General features: G+C 43.7%; 2 protein-coding genes across 24 annotated transcripts in view; one reads left to right on the plus strand and one right to left on the minus strand.

The window, feature by feature from the left end:
* ATP5PO (ATP synthase peripheral stalk subunit OSCP) overlaps window positions 1-25594 on the plus strand; it is a 1173690-nt gene that overhangs the window by 711511 nt on the left and 436585 nt on the right. The window lies entirely within an intron of this gene.
* MRPS6 (mitochondrial ribosomal protein S6) overlaps window positions 3144-25594 on the minus strand; it is a 519933-nt gene continuing 497482 nt past the window's right edge. For all 7 annotated transcript variants that reach the window (XM_050784651.1, XM_050784652.1, XM_050784650.1 and 4 more), the window contains one exon: window positions 3144-3809. In XM_050784651.1, the coding sequence (XP_050640608.1) occupies window positions 3408-3809 (402 nt within the window). In that variant the 3' untranslated portion in view covers window positions 3144-3407. The remainder of the gene's footprint in view (window positions 3810-25594) is intronic.

The following is a 25594-nucleotide window of genomic DNA, read 5'->3' on the forward strand; positions in this document are numbered from 1 at the left end:
GTTGGGTGGGCGTGGATCCTAGAGTGTCAATCTTGGCAGATGGCTTCAACCACTAGAGACCCAACATGCTTGGAGAGATTCAGCATTTCTCATTCCCCAAAAGTGAAGTTGGCTGATAACCCTCTATGTTATCACCTGTACTTTCAGTGATGATAATAAAATGTACTTAATTAGGAAAACCTCGATTTTTTTTTCTTTTTTTTTTTTTTTTTTTTTTTTTTTTTTTTTTTGAGATGGAGTCTCACTCTGTCGCCCAGGCTAGAGTGCAGTGGTACAATCTCGGTTCATAGCAACTTCTACCTCCCAGGTTCAACCAATTCTCCTGCCTCAGCCTCCCGAGTAGCTGGGATTACAGGCACCCGCCAACACACCCAGCTAATTTTTGTATTTTTAGTAGAGATGGGGTTTCATCATGTTGGCCAGGCTGGTCTCAAACTCCTGACCTCAAGTGATCCTCCCACCTTGGCCTCCCGAAGTGCTGGGATTACAGGCATGAGCTACTGCACCCCGCCTGAAAAACCTCGATTTTGCTCTCCATGTGTTTACCTGTGTCAAAGGTAAAGAAAGCCAGTCACTAGTTAAAGCAGTAAGGATTGACTGAAATCATCAGCTATTGCCAGAGGGAAGAGGCCCAGCTCAACTTCCCTTTGTGCAAAGGTAACTGAGTGGGGATGGGGCTTGAGCAGAGTCAAGGAAGTGGAAATGCATAAAAAGTGGGAAGGGGTTGGTCAGTGTGATCTGTGTTTGTTAATTGGCTCATATCTAGAGGAGAAGCAAACTTCTGCCTATGATGGGGGGCAGTAAGTTAGAGCAAGGCACCCATCCAGCAAAGAGAGTTTGAATGTTTGCATTTCAAAGAGACAGTACAGTTCTGAATGGTAGAAGATTTGCATCTCAAGGGAGAGAGAAAGGATTTATAATTGAAACTTTCTAAAGTAACTGCTTTAAGAGAGGGATCAGGGGACTATCAGCCTGTCACCAGGTTTTGGTTGGAACAAATGGTAAATTCTTCAGGCGGCGTTCACTTTTCTCGGGCAGGCACTTTAGCTTTCAGCTCTTAGAACCTATGCTAGCGTTTAAGTCTCTTAGTGTGTGCGAAGGTGGGCAAAATCATTTGTGCCAAGAGTCTGTAGTTTTTATAGCGCACTGTTGGGCTGTAGTCAGGAAGAGGGCTCAGAGGAGCCTGAAAATTTGGTTAAGGAGAGGGTCTTTGTCACCTGATGGAAACCTCGGTTTTCTGTCTAGATGCAGAGCAGAGGGCTGGGATTTAAAGCCTGATGGCTGCTCTGGCCTCTCTGAGATGGATGTTTCTGGGTGGGACAGCATTTCTGGGTTTCTGATCTGAGGAGGGAGGTCACTCTTCCTACATCTGCTCTTGGAATATGGATAGTTTTCTCTAACACTGCACTCAATGCTTCAGGTGGCATAATTGCAAATCTGTTAGGAAGTAGATACCTTGTGTATATCTCACTCTGTAATTTTAAAGAGACAAACCTTGTGGTTAGAATAAGGAGTTCTATAAGCATTCTCTGAAGAAGAGCCTCTTTTTCTAAATTTTGTCCTAGCACCCTGAGGCTTGAGGCCTTGCCCATCATTGCTGTGCCTTGGCTGGGGTGTAGGGAGAAGAACAGGGTAGACTAGGAGGCATGAAGCTATGGGATGCTGAGGCCCCACATCTCTCTGCTGCCGTTGACCTGCTACTCTCCACTGCTCTGAGAGAGAAGATCTTGACTTGCGTTAGACATGTCCTCCTGTCCTTGTGCTGGCTGGCTGTGTCCCCTTTGCATTGATCTCTGTTAGGACCTTGTCATATTGTACTATGATGTTTAGCGTCTGTCGCCCAGGCTGGAGTGCAGTGGTACAATCTCCGCTCACTACAACCTTCCCTTCCCAGGTTCAAGCGATTCTCATGCCTCTGTCTCCCCCGTATCTGGGGTTACAGGCACCCGCCACCACACCCGGCTAATTTCTATATTTTTAGTGGAGACGGAGTTTCACCATGTTGGCCAGGCTGGTCTTGAACTCTTGACCTCAGGTGATCCGCCCACCTCGGCCTCCCAAAGTGCTGGGATTACAGACGTGAGCCCCCGAGCCCAGCCTTGTTCATCCTTATGCTCCTGGGGTCTAGGCCAGTGAACCAAGTAGGTCAATGTTGCCTGACCGAATTAGTGAATGAAATCGTCTCCTCTCAGTGGACTACAGTTTTTTCATCTGTAAGTGAAGTGGTCTCCGCCAACAGTAGAATGGTCAGCCCTGACATTCTATGATATCCTGCCCCACATGGTGTAAAATATTAAGTAGTTCCTGTCTAGGTCTTCAGAAGGTATCAGCAATTTAGACCCTTTCTGTATCCTTTAGTTTCTTAAACACAAATGCAAATAAGTAATTGTAAATAGAGGAAAACTAAATTGAGTTAAAAGAATACATTTATAAAGCAACAATTGTAACTTTTTTTTCTTAATGAGAACTTTTTAAGATTAGTTTTCTGCAAAACTTTAAATGTTAGTTTTAAAATGTGTTCTTGTTATACTGGGTAGTTCTTAAATATTCGACTTCTCTGGTATGGATTGTTTGTCCTTTGAAATGTTTGTTCAGGTTTGAGACCAGCCTGGGCAACATAGTGAGACCCTGCCTTTACAAAAAAAGATACAAAAATTAGCTGGGTGTGGTGGCACATGTGCTTGTAGTCCCAGCTACTAGGGAGGCTGAGGTGGGAGGATCACTTGAGCCTGGGAGATTGAGGCTGCAGTGAGCTGAGATTGCACCAGTGCACTCCAGCCTGGGTGACAGAGCGAGACCCTGTCTCAAAAGAGAAAGAAAAAAAGAGGAATGTTCGTTCTGTCTTAAGACTTCTAAATAGGTTAAAGGCCAGGAAAACAATAAATATAAAGTAACCTTATGGTTTGCTTATTCATCTCTCCTGACTCCACACTCATGAATTAATGTTATAGATAAATGCTCCTATGTCTCTCTGGTAAGCAAGTGATAGCTTTTGAGCCTCGGCTTCTACATAATACATCTGGGTTATTTATAAATTGAATTTGTCACACACAAATGATGTTTCATGAGAAAGAAGATTCAATGATTTGTAAATCTCTCCTTTCTATCCCCACGGCCACTGCCCAGACACTTTACTTCAAATTTGGCTTTATTTTCACCACTGACATTGATTAAAATGACATTTACTTGCCCAGAAAGCCAAAGAGGCCTTCAGCACAAACTATTGCTCCAACAAAGCAAGCATCAATCACTGAGATTGAAATGTCATCTATCTTTATTGGCCAACCACATAATCTCCATGAAAATTCTCAACAGAGAGCAAGGAACTCACTTTCTTCTAAGCAATGACAATTTGGATTAGCCTCGTGGCACTGGCATCTCTTCATGTCTGGATGTCAGATGTTGGCTTAGTGCCTTTCTCCCTTATCGGGGGACATTTTGAACCCAGTCGCACCAGTATTCTCATGGATGGTGGCCTTTGATTCTTCTAGATTCAAGATTTGGCTCTTGTACTTTTCCTGCCAGTCCTCTACAATGTACTGGTGGTAGGGGTCATTGGAGTGTTCCTGTCTCTTGGATTTCACGGTGCTCACCAGGATGGCCACGATAATGAAAGAGAACATTCCAATAATCACCATGAGGTACAGGATGACATAGTAGAAGTTCTCAGCATCAACTGTGGCTTGGAGGGCCTCTTGCTCAGCTGTCGTGTTCCGGCGCCAATTGTCCATATAAGTAATAAAAATCCTTTGGAAGGCGTCTTCCAGCGTCTGTGTGAAATTGGATAAAGTAGACATGCTTCCCTCCTGCTGCAATTTAAATAATACAATAGGTGAACAAAGTTAAGAAAACATCTTTTCTGGATTTGGCTATGTAAAGGTGGGAGGGAGATGCCAGGGGAGAAGTAATAGTATTTCTTCATCACCTGGCTGGTGATTGAATGCATACTTTGTTAGTCTTTAAACTGATTGTATACATTTTCACTTTTTTTTTTTTTACAATGCATGATTATTGTACAATAAAAATGTTAAAGGCAGACAAAATTATATATATACACTTTGATATCTACATATGCATGTAAATAAATGTATGTATACATATGAAAATGGAGAAAATATTAGAAGTACATAGATCAGAATGTTAACAGTGGGTGGTGTGCTTAAAGATATATTTTCTTCTTTATGCTTTTCTCATATTCCAAATTTTTATCAGCAATCTTGCATTACTTTTGTTTTTTAAAAAACTGGTAACCTCACCAAGGTGGGTGGATCACGAGGTCAGGAGATGGAGACTAGCCTGGCTAACATGGTGAAACCCCGTTTCTACTAAAAGTACAAAGAAAAAAGAAATTAGCCAGGAGTGCTGGCGGGTGCCTGTGGTCCCAGCTGCTCAGGAGGCTGAGGCAGGAGAATGGTGTGAACGCGGGAGGCAGAGCTTGCAGTGAGCCGAGATCGCGCCACTGCACTCCAGTCTGGGTGACAGAGCAAGACTCCATCTCAAAAAAAAAGAAAAAAAAAAATTGGTAACCTCACAAGAGCTAGAATAATGCCGCCACATTCATAAGCACTCAACAAACGTCAGTTGAATGAACCAATGACTCATTTATGTTCTCTGTTTTTAGAGAATTGTGGGGCATTATGAGATAACATGGAGGGAAAAGATTGCAGGGGGCATTGACGGACTCTCCAATTTGTTCCATCCCCTATGTCTAGGTGGCACATTGTCCCAAGTATCCTAAAGGGAGGGGTGTGTACATCCATATTTGAAAGAAGCATTTTAGGTAAGTGATGCCAAGAAACAATCTGAGAGATTATTCCTATGTTTCAAATCCATCTCTGCTTTTCATTCCCACTGGCACTGCCCAGCCGCCAGCATCTCTCACCTGGATAATACAATGCCAACAATGTAATACAACACAACCCTCCCCAGAGCCATCTCTTTGGGGTTATATGTGACCCTCTCTGCCTTGAATAGCCATCAATGTGCCTTTTTTTTTTTTTTTTTCCGGAATCTCGCTTTTGCCCAGGCTGGAGTGCAGTGGCATAATCTCTTCTCATTGCAACCTCTGCCTCCTGGGTTCAAGCAATTCTCCTGCCTCAGCCTCCAGAGTAGCTGGGACTACAGGCACGTTCCACCACGCCTGGCTAAGTTTTGTGTTTTTGGTAGAGATGGGGTTTTACCATGTTGGCCAGGCTGGTCTCAAACTCCTGTCCTCAGGTGATCCACTCACCTTGGCCTCCCAAAGTGCTGGAATTACAGGCATCAGCCACCGTGCCCGGCCAGTGTGCCTTTTTGAAGAGGGAAATTATAGTGTCATTTGTTTGCTTGTAAAATGATGCGATGGTTGTTCTTAAAATCAAGTCCTAATTCCTTAACAGCATTTACCCCATTGGCTGAGCAGGCTCCCGACCACCTCCTCAGTTACCCTTTGCTCACTACAGTTCGGTCACACCTGACATCTTCCCTCCCTGTCAGTAAGCTCTCTTGCCTCAGGACATTAGCACATCCTGTTCTCTCAACCTAGAACACCTTTGCCTTTCTCTTCCACCTGAGACGGTGCCACTGCACTCCAGCCTGGGTGACAGAGCAAGACTCTGTCTCAAAATAAATAAATAAAATAAAATAAAATAAAATAGAATAAAATCTTTTGCCTTGCAATCGTTTGCCTTGATGTTTGCCTTGATGTCTAAAGCCCCACAATTCTCTAAAAACAGAGATGTATAATATAATTCTCTGAAAACAGAGAATATAAATGAGTAATTGCTCCATTTAACTAACATTTGTTGAGTGCTTGTTATAAATACGGCATTATTCTAGCTGGTGTGAGGTTACCAATCTTTGTAACCTCCTCATTGTTTAGTTTCCAGCTAGTTGTCCCTTCTGAGAATACTTCCCTGGCTTTACTCTAAATCTCTTCCCACCACCAGCACCGTTTTCCTCCAACAGCATCTCCTTTTTCTTCAAAAGCACACGTCACATATGCAGTAACCAAATGTGTGTGTATATATTTATATTACTTTTGTTTAAAAAAGATTGGTAACCTCACAACAGCTAGAATCATGCCATATTTATAACAAGCACTCAACAAATGTTAGTTAAATGGAGCAATTACTCATTTATATTCTCTGTTTTCAGAGAATTATGTACGTGAGCTTTTTTATACATCTCTGTTTTTAGAGAATTGTGGGGCTTTAGACATCAAGGCAAACGATTGCAAGGCAAAAGATTTTATTTTATTTTATTATTTTATTTTATTTTTCTTTTGAGACAGAGTCTTGCTCTGTCACCCAGGCTGGAGTGCAGTGGCATGATCTCAGCTCACTGCAACCTCTGCCTCCCAGGTTCAAGTGATTCTCCTGTCTCAGCCTCTCAAGTAGCTGGGACTGCAGGCACTTGCCACCATGCCCAGCTAATTTTTTGTATTTTTAGTAGTGATGGGGTTTCACCGTGTTAGCCAGAATGGTCTCGATCTCCTGACCTCGTGATCCACCTACCTTGGCCTCCCAAAGTGCTGGGATTACAGGTGTGAGCCACCGCGCCCAGCCAAGTTTTTTTGTACATACATATATATGGTGTGTGTGTGTGTGTGTGTGATTATTGGTTTAGGGTCTCATCTTTCCAACTCGGCTTTCATGTCTGCCAACTTTGTCTAGCTCGGTATAGCAGATTTCTGACACATAGAAGGCACTCAGTGGACATTTGATGCATGAATTAAAGTGCCAGGTACTATGCTAGGCGATGAAACTTCAGAGATGACAGGAACTCTGTGAAAGGCTCGGTTGAATGGGAGAGACCAAATTAAAGACGATGCAATGTGCAAAGAGTTGTAACAGGTATGGACAGAAAGATAAGGGGGCTCAGAAAATGGAGCTGAACACGGCTCACAGATGGGGCAAGTGGGTTTCAACGCAGCTGGAAGGAGCACAGGCAGGAGGTAAACCTGTGACTGGCCACTAGTAAAAGCCCCAACATCCCAGCAGTGGGTTTGCTGCCGTTCTAAAGACCTGCCGTCTCTAGCATGCGACTTTTCTTTCCTTCACGAAAAGACAAGTTTCAGATCTCCCCATCTGGGAAAGGAATTTCAATAAACTGAATAAACAAACCTATTAATCAAATAAACTTGCAGGCATTTCCCCCACAGAACATCCCTCCCCAGGATCTTCCTCATTGAGAATTACCGTCACCAAGATAATATACTCTTCTCTGTCTGATGTTTTAAGTTCTATTACTTAGAGAGCTCTCAGATCTTTCTCTCCCTCTTCTGGTCACACAGACTAGTGGGCTGGAAGGAAACTTAACAAATATAGATAAGATTGTCCCAGGGGATATACCAAGCACATTTCCTAAGCAATGTAACAGACATGTGCTTTTTCCCCTTTTCAATGATATAGTCTGCTGTGAAAGTTAGCTGAGTGAAAGTTACTCAAGACTTTGCCAGTGGCTCTTTTACCCTTTTATTTTCATTTTATTTTTTATTAACTCTTTTTTAAAATAAAAAAGTAGTGATGAGGTCTCACTATGTTGTCAAACTCCCAGCCTCAAGTGATCCCCCTGCCTCAGCCTCCCAAGGTGCTGGGATTACAGGTTTGAGTCACCGTGCCACGCCTTTTTTTTTAAGAGACAGGGTCTGGTTCTGTGGGTATAGTTCTTTTTCTCTCGTAGGAACCCCGCCAGCTGTTACCAATCCACAGTACTTTCCCTGACCTCCCCAGGTCTAGGCAAAGGCCCTTTTTCTGTGCCCCTTCTGCAAACGACCATGTTGGTTTTGTTTTCGTTTTTCAATTACCCATGTATTGTGTGTTTATTCATGTGATCCTCAAAACCACTCTATAAACTCCTACCTTCAGGATATTGATTGAGATTAAGTAACTGAGTCCGGATGACAGGAGAGCTTGAGCCCCTGGAAGGCAGGGATTGCTCTACTCATCTCTGAATCCCAGGACCGTACGCAGCGATGGGTACGTAGCAAATCTTTACTAAAAGTTTGTTGAATGAATGTATGAATGAATGACAGTTCCTCTCTCTGTGGAATTCAATTCGAAACTACCAGAACAGTGATTCCTGATTTATTCTTAAGGGGTGTGGGAATTGGGGGTGGGGGAGGAGCGGTGCCAAAGATCCCTCGAAAAGTAAAATAAAATGATGTGACTTTATTTTTCCCCAAGAAAGTATACATATGCACATAGGAAACTCTACATTCAATTTCAGGGGACTCCTGGGCCCCCTAAGGCCCATCCAAGAATCTCTGCCACAAAAGGTCTTTGAGATGAGGGACTTCAGTGCTGGATTCCACTGGAGTCATTTGGGTTTGTTTCCAGGTGCAGGCCTGGCAGCGTTCACCAGCCTTTTAGAGCTAACTGGCCCCAACTGCCCGTTATTTGTTCAAGCCTTCTAATGTGAACAAAGGCCCCATTGCTAAGCAGGTCAGGAGGTGCTTTTTGATAAGACTTAATCACAGGGATGAAAGGGCCTATGGGGATTAAATACCTGAGTGCGGACCCCTGGCCAGGCCAAATAAACAGAATCCAAAAGGGATTTGGCTTTTGCATACGGATGCATGAGATGTGGCTGAGTGGCCCACGCCTGCTCCATGACCACAGGGAAGAAACAAATCACAGTGTGTGAAAACAGTTCCATTGAAGGACATTATATCAAGACATTCAAATTATAAGTGGGTTGATTTCAATTTTTTATTCCCAGAATTACTGTTTAACTGATAGACATCAACCATATTTGGAGGCGCAGTGGTTCACACCTGTAATCCCAGCACTTCAGGAGGCTGAGGCGGGAGGATCGCTTGAATCCAGGAGTTTGAGATCAGCCTGGACAACACAGTGAGATACCACTTCTACAAAAAATAAAAAATTAGCTGGATGTGGTGGCACACTCCTATAGTCCCAGCTACTCAGGAGGCCGAGGTGGGAGGATAGCTTGAACCTGGGAGGTCAAGGCTGCAGTGAGCCATGATCACACCACTGCACTCAGCAGTGACAGTGAGACTCTGTCTCAAAAATCAAAACAAAACAAGCCATATTTGGTATACATACTTATCCTACCCCTAAGTAGAGTATCATAATAGGCATTTACTTTAGTAATGGTAAGACAGCTATTATTTATGTTCTCTGGAATTATATGAAATGGCCATTTATATACAAGTTAGAAATGGTCAAATATGGGCAATTAATGTATATCAACCTAGGAGGACCTCCATTTCCAGTGAATGCTTCTTGCTGAGTCCTAGCACAGGCTGGGCCCTGGAGATCATTTAGGCTAGTTTGCTCTCTGATAGGTGGAATAACTATAGCCTAGAGAGCTTAAGTCACCTGTCTAAGATCACAGGCCTCTCAAGTTGGCTGCAGTGCCTGGACTAGAACTCACATCACCCAAACCAGGGGCCAGCACTGACTGTCCTAGCAGAGGTCACACATTCCAATAACTCTGTTTTCATTGCTGTGACCAGTTGGCTCAACTGGATACAAGACATAAGATCAAGACCACGGTTTGAGCTTACACATGTCATTAGTGGTGCCCTGTCTCTAGGCTACAGAATGATCCCCTAATTCCAGCCACTCCTGTCACGAATGTGTGTTATTCATGACAAGGGCAATCAGGACACTATTAGGAAAGTAACATTCATTTGACCCCAAAGTCCAAAGTTTTCTTTTCTTTTTTTTTTTTTTTTGAGATGGAGTCTTGATGTGTCGCCCAGGCTGGAGTGCAGTGGCACGATCTGGTCTCACTGCAAGCTCCACCTCCCGGGTTCATTCTCCTGCCTCAACTTCCCAAGTAGCTGGGACTACAGGCGCCAGCCAACACGCCCGGCTAATTTTTTTGTATTTTTAGTAGAGATGGGTTTCACCATGTCAGCCAGGCTGGTTTCGATCTCCTGACCTCAGGTGATCCGCCCACCTTGGCCTCCCAAAGTGCTGGGATCACAGGCGTGAGCCACTGCGCCTGGCCCCAAAGTTTTCTTTTCTTGAAACATGGTAGATCGCTCGCATCACCCGGGCATACAAAAGGCAGCAAAGTCTTTCATTTTCGTATTAAGAAGAGAAAACGATATGATTACCTGCATTTACCATGAATCCTCCATTTAAAAAAACTCTCAAAATTTTCGTTCTAAGGCAATTAACAAAGACATGAGTACGGAAAACACAAGAAAGAAAGAAGGAAGAGTGGATGAGGAGCCAGGCCATATACCAGGAAAATAATTCCTTTTATCATTTTCTGGAACAGGCAAATAGATAACTTTGTTACTTAATTCCTCAAAACATAAAGAGCGCATGCTAAGACTTACCTATGCAGTGTGTGGGCAGGATGAAATTTCTTTCCAAAGCCAGGCTGTTCTGAACCTTCTTGCTGGTGTCAGCGAGCTCTCTTGTGGGTTGCACACAAGCCTCAGCCTGCTGGGCACCTTCACCTTACGACCATCTAAGCCCTTGCAACTGCAGTCTGCAATCCTAGGCTTTTATGAACCCACATGTTTAATCTAATCGTATGTGGAAAGTTAAATACTAACTGGCAGCTGGAATTCACCTTGGTGCCTCATGGAGGGGGTGCCTCAGGGACTCTGGCTTTGGGCAGAGTGGCACAAGTCCTTGCTCTGGGACCCTTCCTGCCAGCTCCAGCCAGGGAAGGACCTGGGCACAGTGAGCATCTCTCCCCAGAAGAAGTCTTCCTCTTAGGGTAGGCTTGGGGGACAACAGCATTCCCTGCCAGAACACGTGGGAAGGGCCGGGTGTGGTGGCTCATGCCTGTAATCCCAGCACTTTGGGAGGCTGAGGCGGGAGAAGAACCTGAGATCAGGAGTTCGAGACCAGCCTTGCCAACATGGTGAAACCTCATCTCTACTTAAAAAATGCTACTCTGTCCCTGCTACTCTGGAGGCTGAGGCAGGAGAATCACTTGAACCCAGAAGGCAGAGGTTGCAGTGAGCTGAGATCACACCATGGCACTACAGCCTGTGTGACAGAGTGACACTCTGTCTCAAAAAAAAAAGAGGAAGGAGAAGGAGAAAGAAGAAAGGAGGAAGAAGAAGAAGAAGAAGAAGAAGAAGAAGAAGAAGAAGAAGAAGAAGAAAGAAGGAAGAAGGAAGAAGAAGGGAGGAAGGAGGAAGGAGGAGGAGGAGGAGGAGGAGGAGGAGGAGGAGGAGAAGGACAGGGCCCCAGGGAGAGGAGTCGAGAACAGCCATCTCTGGGTGGTTGGTGTGGGTTGAGGAGGTCAGTATAATTCCAGGCAAGTGCCATGTTCTGAAGGTACTAAATACGCTAAATTCTGTGTAAATACTCCTCCATGGGACCATTTCCAAATGACTTTATAACAACACTGTTGTCTTGTAAAAGAGAAACGAGCCGCAAGGGTACTAAAGTACTACATGGAGGAGACGGAAGTAAGTCCAACAAAGAGGTTTTGAGGTTTTCGTTTTTGTTTGCTGTTGTTGTCGTTGTTTTGAAACAGAGTCTTACTCTGTCTCACTCTGTCACCCAGGCTAGAGTGCAGTGGCACCATCACAGCTCACTGCAGCTTTGAACTCTTGGGCTTGAGGGATCCTCCTGCCTCAGCCTCCCAAGTAATGGGACTACAAGTGTGTACTACGCCTGGCTAATTTTTATTTTTTGTAGAAATAGGGCCTTGCTCTCTTGCCCAGGCTAGTCTCAAACTCTTGACCACAAGGGATCCTCCAGCCTCAGCCTCCTAAGGCACTGGGATTACAGGTGTGAGCCATGGTGCCTGGCCCCCAGCAAAGTATTTAAAGACCTAGCAAGAGCTAAGCAGACTCTATTTACCAAAAGATCCTTTACTATCATGGATTTGGGAGAACTGAGTCTTTATATTGGCTGTCATTTAGGAGTGCTAATGATTAACCTCAGGTAACCATTGCCACAACCCGATGTAGAAGGTACTATGAACTTAGCCAAGGGAATCAGGGCACAAGAGGTCCGATGACATGGAGATGAAGCCATTTGGATTTGAATCCAATTTAAATGGCAGCCATGGAAGTTACATTCACTCACTCAAAATCACTTCAAGGTCATGTGGGTGGTCATTACTCTGTAACTTGTCTCATGGTTTTGTAAGAGGAAGGTTCCCTTTGTTTTAAAATTGGAGTTTCATATTAAATGGTGCTCTGAACCATGTGGCTTGAAGCACACTGGGTGGCAAGAGGAAGATGGCTAAGATTTAAAATGATCTACAAATTATTGCAGAGTTAGCGTTATTACGTTAAACGCTATTTCTTTAAAATAGCGTTATTTTAAAGAAATAGAAGGATCCCTTTAACTCCGCACAAGCTTCTCATTAACACCATTTGTCCTCATGAGTTGCCTTCACTGAACAAGATAGGCAAACTCAGCCAGGAGGAACACTTGGATGGTGCAACTCAGTTCACCATGCCTCTGCAGAAACGGAAGCAAAACGTTCTAGTAAGAATTCTGCTAGGAGACGGTGCCACCTGCTGGTGGGAACAGGGAACTGAGGTCAATCTTCTAACTCAGCCCTTGTGGTTTAACTTCACTCTTGAATTCCCCAGTGCCCAGGAAAGGAGAATCAAAGCAGCGTGTTTGACTACGCGCTGGTAATTACAGGCATGTAATTATAAATATATTTATTTCCCATAAGGAGAATATTTTTAAAAATCTTTGTTTTTTTATACGAAATGTGATGTTCCCTTAAAAATGAATTAAAATAAAATTAAATTGTATGAATGAAATAAAAGTAACTTATCTTACCAGAAATCAATTTTAAGGGACAGCTCTGCTGTTTTGCTTGAATGAGTTCTCCCAGCGTGGAGCAGTCTTTGACCTCACATGGCACGTACTATCATGTTAACAACGTGTGGGTGATCACGAGAAACAGAAATACAATCTGTAAATTGAAATGCAACAAAATTCATTTCTTGTTTTAATAAAAGCAAATGTAGAATGTTTTACCCATTCAATGAAAAACTAAGTGGGAAAAACACTTTAAGAAAAAATTTTTAAACAGAAATCACCGGCCGGGCATAGTGGCTGATGCTTGTAATCCCAGCACTTTGGGAGGCTGAGGCGGGTGGATTACCTGAAGTCAGGAGTTCGAGACCAGCCTGGCAAAAATGGTGAACCCTCGTCTCTATTAAAAATACAAAAATTAGCTGGGCCTGGTGGCAGGCGTCTGTAATCCCAGCTACTTGGGAGGCTGAGGCAGGAGAACCACTTGAACCCGGGAGGCGGAGGTTGCAGTAAGCTGAGATCATGCCATTGCACTCCAGCCTGGGCAACAGAGCAAGACTCTGTCTAAAACAAACAACAATCAGAAATCACCAAATAAGGTGGTAGAAATATATCTGCTGTGGCATAAATGTTTGTGTCCCCCCAAAATTCATATAGGGAAATCCTAACTCCCAATGTGATATTACTAAAAGGTAGGACTTTTGGGAAGTGGTTAGGCCAAGAGGATGGAGACCCGGTGAATGTGAGTAATGCCCTTTTAAAAGAGGCTGCAGGGAAGTTTGCTTCTCCTTCCATCATGTGAGGTCACAGCTAGAAAGCGCCGTCTATGAACCGAAGAGGAGACCTCACCAGACACCGCCTCTGCCAGTGCCTCGATCTTGGACTTCCCAGCCTCCAAACTGTGAGCAATACCTTTTTGTTGTTTATAAGTCATCCAGTTTATAATTTTTACTATGACTGCCCCAATGACTAAGATAATATCCAAATATATCTATAATCACAATATCCTTAAATAAAATAAGCACCTATTAAAAGAAGTATTATTAAATTAAATAACAAAATAAAATCTAGCTATATGCTCTTAAAAGATAAACATCTAGGCCTGGGGCGGTGGCTCACTCCTATAATCCCAGCACTTTGGGAAGCTGAGACAAGAGTTCGAGACCAGCCTGGCCAACATGGTGAAACCTCATCTCTACTAAAAATATAAAAATCAGCCAGGCATGGTGGCACACCCAGCTACTTGGAAGGCTGAGGCATAAGAATCACTTGAACCTGGGAGGCAGAGGTTGCAGTGAGCCAAGATCACGCTGCTGCACTCCAGCCTGGGTGAAACAGCGAGACTCTCTCTCAAAAAATAAAATACAAAATAAAGCACATCCAAAATAAAAGCAAATGAAAACTTGAAAATAAAGTGATGAAAAAACATACCAAGCTAAGGCTAAAATGCAGAAATCTAAGAAAAAGTGAAATTTCAGGTGATCCATAGGATATGAAATATCACTATAATTTAATGAAAGAAACAACCTGCGAGGAAGATAGTAAAATTATGGGCTTATACGTAGACTCAAAATATCCAAAGCAAAACAGGCAGGTTTACAAGAAATTGAGGCATCCACAATGGTAGGAATTAGGTTTCAGAAACTGATACATTTTTTTAAAAAGCAAACATATAGAATATTTGAGTAATAGAATTAATTACCTTTATAAAATGAATAGATAGAGACAACCCACACCTAACCAATAAATGATGTGCATTCTTTACAAGTGTCCATAAAACGGTTTTAAAAACTCACCATGTGCTGGGTCCAAAAGAAGTCCAACCACATTTTTAAATATCAGCTTTATATAGACTGGGTTCTATTACCACAATGCTGTTAAATTATCAATCAACAAAAATATAGTCTGTACACCTTAATGTATCTGAAAACCAAAAAATAAGTGCATCATACTTAACATATGGATAAAGAGGAAAACACAAATAATACGATACTAAATTACAAAGGAACTGCAATATATATGAAAACTTCTGGGATGTAGACAATGTGAACATTAGAGGCAAATTTATACAGTAAATGAATTCATTAAAAGGAAAAGAGGCTGGGCATGGTGGCTCATACCTGTAATCAGCCAGGTATGATTACCTGCTTGAAACTCTCCACTGGGTTCCTTTCACCTTGAAGATAAAATCCAGACTGCTTAGTGCAGCTGGCCAGGCCATGGGAAAGCTGGCCGCTGGTCCTTTCTGCGAGCTCACTTTCTTCTCACATAGTCTCATCCTGCTTCTCTGCTTTTTGTTTTGTTTTTGTCTTTGGATCTGTATTAGCTTCCCATTGCTGTTATAACAAATGCCCACAAACTTAAGTGACTTAAACAACACATATTTATAATATTATCTTAAAGTTCTGGGGTCAGAAGTCCAAAGTGGATTTCACTGGGCTAACATCAAGATGGCAGCAGAGTTTCTTTTGGATGCTCTGGGGGTTGAGGCTGGGGGGTGGTGTGAATCCATTTCTTTACCTTTTGCAGCTTCCAGAGGCCACCTACATTCTTTGGCTCTTGGCCCTCTCCGTGGCATCCTGGCATCCCTCCAGCCTCTGCTTGCTTGCCTGCTTGCTTGCTCTTTCTTTCTTTCTTTCTTTCTTTCTTTCTTTCTTTCTTTCTTTCTTTCTTTCTTTCTTTCTTTCTTTCTTTCTTTCTTTCTTTCTTTCTTTCTTTCTTTTCTTTCTTTCTTTTTCTTTCTCTTTCTTTCTTCCTTCCTTCCTTCCTTCTCTTTCTTTTTCTTTCTTTCTTTCTCTCTTTCCCTCTCTCTCTCCCTTCCTTCCTTCCTTCCTTCCTTCCTTCCTTCCTTCCTTCCTTTCTTTCTTTTTCTTTCCTCTTTCTTTTTTTTTTTCAGAGTCTCATTCTGTCACCCAGGCTGGAGTGCAGTGGCACAATCTCAACTAACTACAACCTCCACCTCCTGGGTTCAAGTGATCCTCCTGCCTCAGCCTCCCTAGTAGCTTGGAACTACAGGTGCCCGCCACCATGCCAGGCTAATTTTTGTGTATTTTTAGTAGAGATGGGGTTTCACTATGTTGGCCAGGCTGGTCTCAAACTCCTGACCTCAAATGATCTGCCTGCCTCAACCTCCCAAAACACTGGGATTCCAGGCGTGAGCCACCGCACCCGGCCCAGCCTCTTCTTTTGCGATCACATCTTCTCCCACTCTCTGAGCCCCCTGCCTGCTTCTTATAAGGAGCCTCGTGATTGCATTTGTCCCACCTGGATAATCCGAGATCATCTTCCCATCTCAAGATCCTTAACTTAATAATCACACTTGCAAAGTCCATTTTACCAGGTAAGGTAACATATTCACAGCTTCCAGAGATTCGGACAGGGACCTCTTCATGGTGCAGTTATACAGACTGCCTCAGCACCTTTGCATACGCTACTCTCTCTGCCTCTTAATGCTTTTCCCCCTGATCTTGGCACAGCTTCTTCCTTTTTCACGTCAAATGATACCTCCTCAGACAGGCTTTCTCCTGCCTGTGCAATATACAATACTGACTCCCACACTGTCATCGGCTACCCCGTTTTATTTTCCTGATAGCGCTTTTTATTATTTGAATTGTGTGGGGATGCCACGGCAGGGCAGGGCTTAATCCAGGCAGTAGCAGTCACTTAGTCTATAGTTTGAATGGAGCCTGTGCATAGCCTCACAGCTGTGCATGGCGTCTTTGAATTATGAAGTTATCCTGTTTTACTGATTGTTTTTTTCTTTCCTGTCTCTAACAGAACTTGAGCTCCATGACAACAGGGACCTTACCTGTATTGCTCATTCTGTGTCTGGCTGGAAAAAAGCTCTCACTGTATCCCAAAAGAATGGTGATAATTCTAGATTCTGGCTGTGATGAAATAAACAATGCCACTGATTTACAAGGTACCAAGATTATCATTCCAATGAAGAATATTCTGGAAAAGAAACTTTTCACCTTTTCAAAACCATGAACGATACGTGACGTTTCTAGTGGAGCTCACGGAATAGGAAGCTTTCCTTGATGCTCTTGATGTGAGCACAGTGGTTTTGTGAAAAGCTGGAAATGGCGGCCTTGAGAATCTCTGGTAATTTCATTTAGCTGTGCACTGAGCTTCTACTTTCTCTATGCCTGGTTCAGAATATTAGAAGAGATGGCAATGATTCTGGAGTGGATTACACCACTTGACTGAGGAACCACTGGAATTTTCTTCTTCTCTAAGCTACACACAAGCATGACCACTTCCAATGAACAGGCTTCACCAAGAACTCTCCAAACATGTGGGGTTTCTTGAGTTTGTCAACGAAACAAGCAACTTTGTAGGATGCTTCTGAAATGCTGCTGCTGTGATAGGGCTAACCACATTTTGATAAAGTTTATTCTCTTCTGATGGAGCCTTCACCCAAGGGACTTTCCCAGCCTTGCTGGCTTCATGCTTCTGGGATTGAGAAGCTTGTCACCAAGCATCAACAGGCCTATTTTGCAACAGAAAGCCAGAGAACGCCTCAGCTTCCTTGTGTTCTATTTGCCGTGACATTACTCAACTTCAGCAAGACCCAAAGTTAACAAAGACGGCTGGCATAAGCCTAATGGCAGGGTATGTTCTGTGATTTGTTAGTGGAAAATGAATGTAACACAGAGATCATGTGCGCTGTGAGGCCCCCTGTAGCCTCCAGCACCCTTTCTTCCTGGAGCATGAATCTGGAGGGAAATGGTGCCGTATTCAGTTTGTTTTACGAAGGTTATTTTCAAAGAGGAAGATGATCAAAACAAACAGAAAAGAACCCCCAGCGTGCAGGCCACAGGTGTGTGGGGGTTGAAACTGGATGGGAAGGAGAGGGGGAAGTCTCGAATTCAAGGGGGCTTCATTTTTCCCAGGAACTATAAAAGGCCAATGGGCTCTTGTAGGAAGAAAGGAGATCAGCACAGGTGGGAGCCGAGAAAGGGCTCTCACAGCAAACTTTGCCGGCTTTCCAATTTTTCTGTAGATCAGGCCCCTTTTGGTTCTTTGCTTAGAACCATCAAGCTTCCTCTTCAGGCATCCAGCGCAGCCCTTTCCATATATGTGGTGGTTTTTTGTTTTGTTTTAATAGAGAAAAATGTTTATAAGCATTGTACACATTGTACACTGGAAATCTGCCAAGAGAGTAGGTTTTAGGTGCTCTTACCACACATTCCCCCCACCACACACACACACAAGAGCAAGGACACGTTAATGGTGCATGTAATATGTTAACGGTGTGTTAATTTGCTTGTCTGTGGTAATCACTCCATATATGTACGTCAAAACATCTTGTTGCATATAATAAATGCAGACAATAAAAAAAGAAAATCTTGGCTGGGTGTGATGGCTCTTGCCTGTAATCCCAGCATTTTGGGAGGCCAAGGAGGGAGGATCACAGGCCAGGAGTTCGAGACCAGACTGGGTAACATAGCAAGACCCCATCTCTACAAGAAAATTTTAAAAAGAAAATCTTTAAAAATTTAAAAGAGAAATATTGAAGAACAGTGAAAACATGTGTGATAGAAATTATTTTAGTTCTATTTTAAAACTTTTATTTGTTTGTAAATAAAAATACTTGATGTTTACATTCCATCTTTATTAAATGTTGTATCTTTTTCTGACAGATGTGTATGTATTAGTTCACTTTTACACTGCTATAAAGACATACCCGAGACTGGGTAATTTATAAAGAAAACAGGCTAAACCTCTTAAACTTTGGCTCATGGTTCTGCAGGCTGTACAGGAAGCATGATGCTGGCATCTGCTCAGCTTCTGGGGAGGCCTCAGGAAACTTACAATCATGGCGGAAGACAAAGGGGGAGCCAACACTTCTCATGGCCAGAGCAAAAGGAAGAGGTGGGGGGGGCGGTGCCACACTTTTTAAAAAAAAATATTTTAAGTTCTAGGGTACATGTGCACAACGTGCAGGTTTGTTACATATGTATACATGTGCCATGTTGGTGTGCTGCACCCATTAACTCATCATTTACATTAGGTATATCTCCTAATGCTATCCCTCCCCTCCCCCCTCCCACAAAAAGAACCAGCTCTCACGAGAGCTCTCACTATCACGAGAACAGCACCAAGGGGATGATGGTGCTAAACTATTCATGAGAAATCCACCCCCATGATCCAATCACCTCTCACCAGGCCCCACCTCCAACATTAGGGATCACAATTCGACATGTGATTTGTTGGGGACAGAGATCCAAACCATAAAGACATATTTTTTGACAACATCTCCTTATTGTCACAGCCCTTTATTTGGGCAGATTTTGAAGTGGGTTTTCCCTGGAACTTTTGTTTCTAATTCAAAGACAGAAACCCAGGATGGAGAGTGTTCAGGGCAGGAAAAGCGCCCCCAGCTTCTCCCTGGGAACACACACCCCTCACCATGAATTCCCACCTTCTGCTTTCCCGATGCTCTCAGGTTTGGACTCAACGGGGGATGTCCGCCAAAGTCAAGCACCTTCTCCCTTAAGAAATCTTTTCAAAGGATTCCATGTCCTTGAAAATTTGGAACAAACCCATGGTTCCTTGCCTTGTCTTAAAGGAAACTCATCTCCAGGCCTCTCTGGGATTGGTTGAAATCCCAGAAAGGCACCCAAAGTGGGGTGGCTTTCAGAATTTGCTTCCAATTAGCAACCTCACGGAGATAGCACAGCTTGACTGAGTATTCAGAAAGGGCATGGCCCAGGAGAGCCTGCTGTCCACATCTGGAGAACCCCTGCCAACCACAGTCTCGTTTATTCTCTTTCAAGCCTCACTAGACAGCGTGTTTACCATAGGGGTCCCTTTTGCTAGGGCCAGAGAAAGAAAAATCTAAATCCCAGGCTGTGGTGTTCAAAATGGCCACACTGTGTCCCCACTGTGCTGCCGAGTGTGCCTGGTTCCTAAGCAGCAGCAAAGTCCAGAGGTGTCACCTCTGCAGTGACAATGAAAACCAGCCTCACATGCTCTGGGCAGGTGGCGCTCCCTCCGCTGCCTGCAGCGGCTGCCAACAGCCCAGAGAAAGGCTTTGGAATTTGCTTTTCTTTTTTTCCAATTTTTTTTTCAAATTTTAGAGAACGCAGGATACAACCATTTTGTACATTTCTCTCTTTTTAAGTTATTTTTTCAAAGAATTATAGATTCACAGGAAATTGCAAAATGTGTGTACCCTTCACCCAGCTTCTTCCAATAGTAACATGGAACACAGCTATAGTGTAATATCAAAAGTAGGAAACTGATGCTGATACAATCCTTGTAGCTACATAGACCACAGACCATATTCACATTTCACCATTTTTTCCATGCACTCATTTGTGTGTGTGTGTGTAATTTGATGCTTTTTTTTTTTTTTTTTTGAGATGGAGTCTCTGTTGCCCAGGCTGGAGTGCAGTGGCGTGATATTGGCTCATGCAACCTCCACCTTCCAGGTTCAAGTGATTCTCTTGCCCCAGCCTCCCAAGTATCTGGGATTACAGGTGCCTGCCACCACTCCAAGATAATTTTGTATTTTTAGTAGAGACGGAGTTTTACCATGTTGGTCAGACTGGTCTTGAACTCCTGACCTCAGGTGCTCCACCTGCCTCAGCCTCCCAAAGTGCTGGGATTACAAGTGTAATCCACCCAGTGATGCAATTTGTGTGTGTGTGTGTGCCAGGGACAAAGTCTTGCTCTGTCACCCATGCTGGAGTGCAGTGACATGATCACAGCTCACTGTAACCTCAAACTCCGGGGCTCAAGCAATACTCCTGCCTCAGGCCCCCAAGTAGGTGGGACTACAGACAGATACCACCATACGCAGTTAATTTTCTTGTGATTGTTATTTTTTTATAGAGACGGGATCTTGCCAGGTTGCCCAACTCCTGGTCTCAAGTGATCCTCTCTCCTAGGCCTCCCAAAATGCTGGGATTATAGGTGTGAGCCTCCACACCCAGCCTTGATATAATTTAATCTGATGTATAGATTTGGGAAACTACCACCACAACCAAGGAACAAAATTGCTGTATCACCCTTAAGAAACTCCCTAGTGCCACACCCTTAATAACTGAACCCTTTCTCCAATCCCTAGGCCATGGTAACCACTAATCAGGTATCCTTCTCTATGTATCTGTTATTTTGAGAACGTTAGAGAAATAAGAACAGACAGCAGGCAACCTTTTGAGATCAAGTTTTCCTCACTTTATATAATGCTCTTGACATCCATCCGAGTTGTGTATATCAAGAGCTAATTTTGTTTTATTGCTAACTAGTATTCCATCATATGAATATTTAACCATTAAATATCTGTTACTCTGGGTTATTTTCAGTTTTTGCTATTGCAAATAGAGATGCTATGAAAGTTCATGTACAGGTTTTGGTGTGAACATACATTTTCATTTCTTTGGGCAATCTCTCGGTTACATAGCAGGTGCATGACTAATTTTATAAGAAACTGCCAAATGAGTTTTCAGAGTTGCTAGACCATTTTACATCCCTACCAGCAATGAATGAAGATCCAGCTGCTCCAAATCCTCACCCACAAAGCTGTGCTGTTTGTATTCCTTGGTCATGAACTCTTATGATTCAAGAATGTTAGAATTAGCCAGGCATGGTGGCTCACCCCTGTAATCCCAGGATTTCAAGAGGCAGAAGTGGGAGGATCGCTTGAGTCCAGGTTTGAGACCAGCCTGGGCAACACAGTGAGACTCCCATCTCTACAAATAAAAATAAAAATTAACCAGGTGTGGCGGCGCATGCTTGTGGTCCCAGCTACTCAGGAGGCTGAGTGGGGAGGATCACTTGAGCCCAGGAGGTCAAGGCTGCAGTGAGCTGTGCTTGCGCCACTGCACTCCAGCCTGGGCAACAGAGTGAGACAATGTCTCAAAAAAGTACAAAACAGCTATATGGGGCCTTAAAGATGATCTAGTCCAGCCTGTTGATTCCACAGAAAAAGGAACCAAAATTCTATAAGCATCAATTCCTTCTTTGAAAATTCTTAGTATTTAGGCTGGGTGTGGTGGCTGACACCTGTAATCCCAGCACTTTGGGAGGCTGAGGTGGGCGGATTGCCTGAGCTCAGAAGTTCGAGACCAGCCTGGCCAATATGGTGAAACCCTATCTCTACTAAAAATACAACACTTAGCCTGCTGTGGTGGTGCATACTGCAGTCCCAGCTACTGGGGAGGCTGAGGCAGGAGAATCGCTTGAACCCAAAAGGTGGAGGTCGCAATGAGCCGAGATCGTGCAACTGCACTCCGACCTGGGCAACAGAGCGAGACTCTGTCTCAAAACCAAACCAAACCAAAACAAATTATTAGTATTTTTCACTACCTTCCCTGTTTGCCCAGTCTCAGAAAGAACTGTCTCCTCTTCATAACATCTCTGGAAACTTGTCAAAGTTTGGGCAGGAACTTAGGTCCTTGTTGAAGCCTCTGGGAAAGGTCTTGCCCAGGAAACTTGACCTTGTGCTCTGCTTCCGTTAGAGAGCTCAGGCTCCAGCAGCAATTTCAGATTCTCATGTGTCTCGACTCTTCAAGCAACCCTGCATTATCTACTCTCAGGAAATTACTGACGGCAGCAAAGTTCAAAAGCAATCTGAACCTACAGCCCAGCCAGCACTTTCAGGTTCACCCTGCCCATCAGTAACGTCAGCAGCCATTGCTACCGGCTCAGCTACTCCCATTTATTGAGCAACTCCTGGGTGCCAGGCAATGTGCAAGAAACCTTATTTACTTATGTATTTATTTATTTATTGTAAGTAATAGCTTCTTTAAAAAAACAACGTATATTTTAGGTTCAGGGGTACATGTGCAGGGGTTGTTATATACATAAACTTGTGTCATGGGGGTTTGTTGTAATGATTATTTTGTCACCCAGGTACTAAGCCTAGTATCCAATAGTTATCTTTCCTGCTCCTCTCCCTCTTCCCACCCTCCACCCTCAAGTATTCTCTCGTGTCTGTTGCTCCCCTCTTTGTGTCCATTAGTTCTCATCATTTAGCTCCCATTTATACGTGAGAACACACAGTATTGGGTTTTCGGTTCCTGTGTTAGTTTGCTAAGGATAATAGCCTCCAGCTCCATCCACGTTCCTGCAAAGGACGTGATCTTGTTCTTTTCTATGGCTGCGTAGTATTTCATGTCGTAAGAAACTTTATATACCATGGCTCTGGTTTTATGCCAACCCTGCAAGGTAGTTACAAAGAACCTCATCTGACAGCTGAGAAAAAAAAAAGGCTGCGAAAACTCACACTCTGAATGAAAAGTTTTGGACAAGAGGACCCAGGTTCTTTTGTACAACTCCTCACAATTCAAAATGCAGAAAATATTGCTTTTGGTGATATAAATAGCCTTTGCTGCCTTTTTTTTTTTTTTTTTTTTTTTTTTTTTTGAGACGGGGTCTCACTCTGTCACCCAGGCTGATGCAGTCACGGCTCACTGCAGCCTTGACCTCCTGGGCTCAACAGATCCTCCCATCTCAGGCCGGCACGCGCCACCACGCCTAATTTTTGTATTTTTTGTAGAGATGGGGTGTCGCCATGTCGTCCAAGCTGGTCTCCAACCTCCAACTCCTGGGCTCAAGCGATCCTCCTGCCTCGGCCTCCCAAAATGCTGAGATTACAGGCATGTACCACCGCGCCTGGCCTTCTGCTGCTTGCTAAACTTAAAAGCGCGGTGGGATTCTCTCTTCCTGGGTTCTGTACCTGAAATTTGGGTAGCTGCCGCCAGGTGGCGCCAAAGCAGAGCTTTATTAATCCAGGGGACCGGCTACACTTTCCCACAGCCCTTAACTGATTTGACATCACGGTGCTTGCGGAACTAACCATGACATTTCTAGCACAGTAAGCTCTTTATTAAAATAGCAGACATCCTTGCTTCCTTGAAAATCATTAACTATTAACATCTGCACATCTTTCTGGAAAGGATACACTTTACAGCAACCAGTAAAGAAATACAACATCTAGATATAACGTAAAACCTTTCTTATTAAACGTTTTAAACTGCTGCTTATGCTAACTTCACCTTTTCTGAATACAGATGTTCTTGGGAAATGGATGTGTTCAGACCCTTACTGCATTTGAAGTGATTAAAAGCCATGCATTTCTTTGCAGTTCTCTGTGCAGATGAAGTTAAAATGTATCAGTAGCTTTGTTTAATGCCAGGTTTGTTCGAGAATGTTTTGAGAACCTAAGCCCTTTTGTTTTGATTGCCAATGCCCGATTTCTCATAACCCATTAATTTCCCTCTATTTCTTTCTACATGGATAGATTATTTTCTTTTTCTTCATTCTCCCATAAAAGGAGAAAAAGAACTGCTCATATATGCTTCATGTCCCAGTGACCTCTTGTGGTTGTTTTTCCTAGTTTGGATAGTTCCTATACAGGAGTTTTTCTTCCTCATTCTCTTTTCTTTGAATTTTAAGTAGGGTGACCAAGTTGCAGTAGTTTGCCTGAGAACTTTTCCATCCTGTGTCCTGAGAATCCCCTTAGTCCCAGGCAAAGCAGGATGGCTTGTGGCCCTAGCTTTTGGTTAGAGTAAAAGTTAGCCTACACTGAATTTAAGATTCAGATTCAACTTCAACCACTGTAACAGGCTTCATTATCAGTCACAGACCTATTTTTCATTCATTCCTTCAGCAAATCCACTCTGCCATCCCAAATCCATCTCAGTGACTCTTAACAAGTCCACCTTTCACTGCAGGTTTTTGTTTGTTTGTTTGTCTGTCTGTTTGTTTTTTAAGATGGAGTCTCACCCTGTCTCCCAGGCGAGAGTGCAGTGGCGCGATCTTGGCTCACTGCAACCTCCACCTCCTGGGTTCAAGCGACTCTCTGTCTCAACCTCCTGAGTAGCTGGGATTACAGGAGTGCACCACAACGCCCAGCTAATTTTTGTATTTTTAGTAAAGGCAGGCTTTCACCATGCTGGCCAGGCTGGTCGCGAACTCCTGGCCTCAAGTGATCTACCTGCCTTGACCTCCCAAAGTGCTAGGATTACAGGTGTGAGCCACCTTTTCCTTGGGGCTACCACTGCCCTCACTCTGGAGCCTTAAAAGCTTCTGCTGCAAGCTCAAGACAGCTCCTGGGGGAAGTAGAAGAGGGGACCAGTAGAATGTCATGATGTCACATGGGGTCTTAGCTCAGATAGGGACAGCAGTGTCCAAGAGTTTTTAAAATCTACCTCAAACTTCAAAATTCCTCGTTACCCTTCTGGGAATAAAATCTCCCCAAATTTGTTTTCCATGAGGTTTATATTTATATTTATAGAAGCTAGCATTTAGGAGGGATTCATAATTCAGAAGCGGTCTTAATTTTGCATCAGACCTCAAAATTGAAGCCGAGGAGGTAGCGGTGACTAGGGTTGGGGGAGAGGAATTCGCCTGAGAGATTGTCCTCTATTCCCAAATAAGTTCTGTCTCTCTTTCCCAGCCAGACTCTCTATAAAAGGGAAAACTGGACAACAGGCAGTGGGAAAGAGAGCACGGCCTGGCAACTTTCTGTGAAACACGTACACCATGCTGTTTACAAATTCCTGTAGCCAGCCCCGGAATCCAAATGTAGACAACTCTGTTTACGTAACGAAAATAGACACTCCTGCCATGTGATTAAGGTGGCTACTGGGAGTTGGGCCCCTGTGAGGAGACAGTTGCTGCAGCTGGGGCCAGAGGGGAGCACGGGACACAGGATCCCCTGGGACCTGGGGCAGGTATGAAGTTTTTTAAAGATGAGTTTTCTGGTCCGGAAATCTCCCAGGATAGGCACATTTAAGATGCAAGGGGGAGCTGACAGAAGTCACAGGCTGGCCCTTTCTTTGCTGCCCATCCCAGAGGATGGAATCCTTCATCAAAGGGGAACTAGTCCAGCAAGCCGCAGCATCACCCCTCCCAGCAGGGGACAATAAGGG

Source organism: Macaca thibetana, chromosome 3 (assembly GCF_024542745.1).
Source record: "Macaca thibetana thibetana isolate TM-01 chromosome 3, ASM2454274v1, whole genome shotgun sequence".
Lineage (NCBI taxonomy): Eukaryota > Metazoa > Chordata > Mammalia > Primates > Cercopithecidae > Macaca > Macaca thibetana.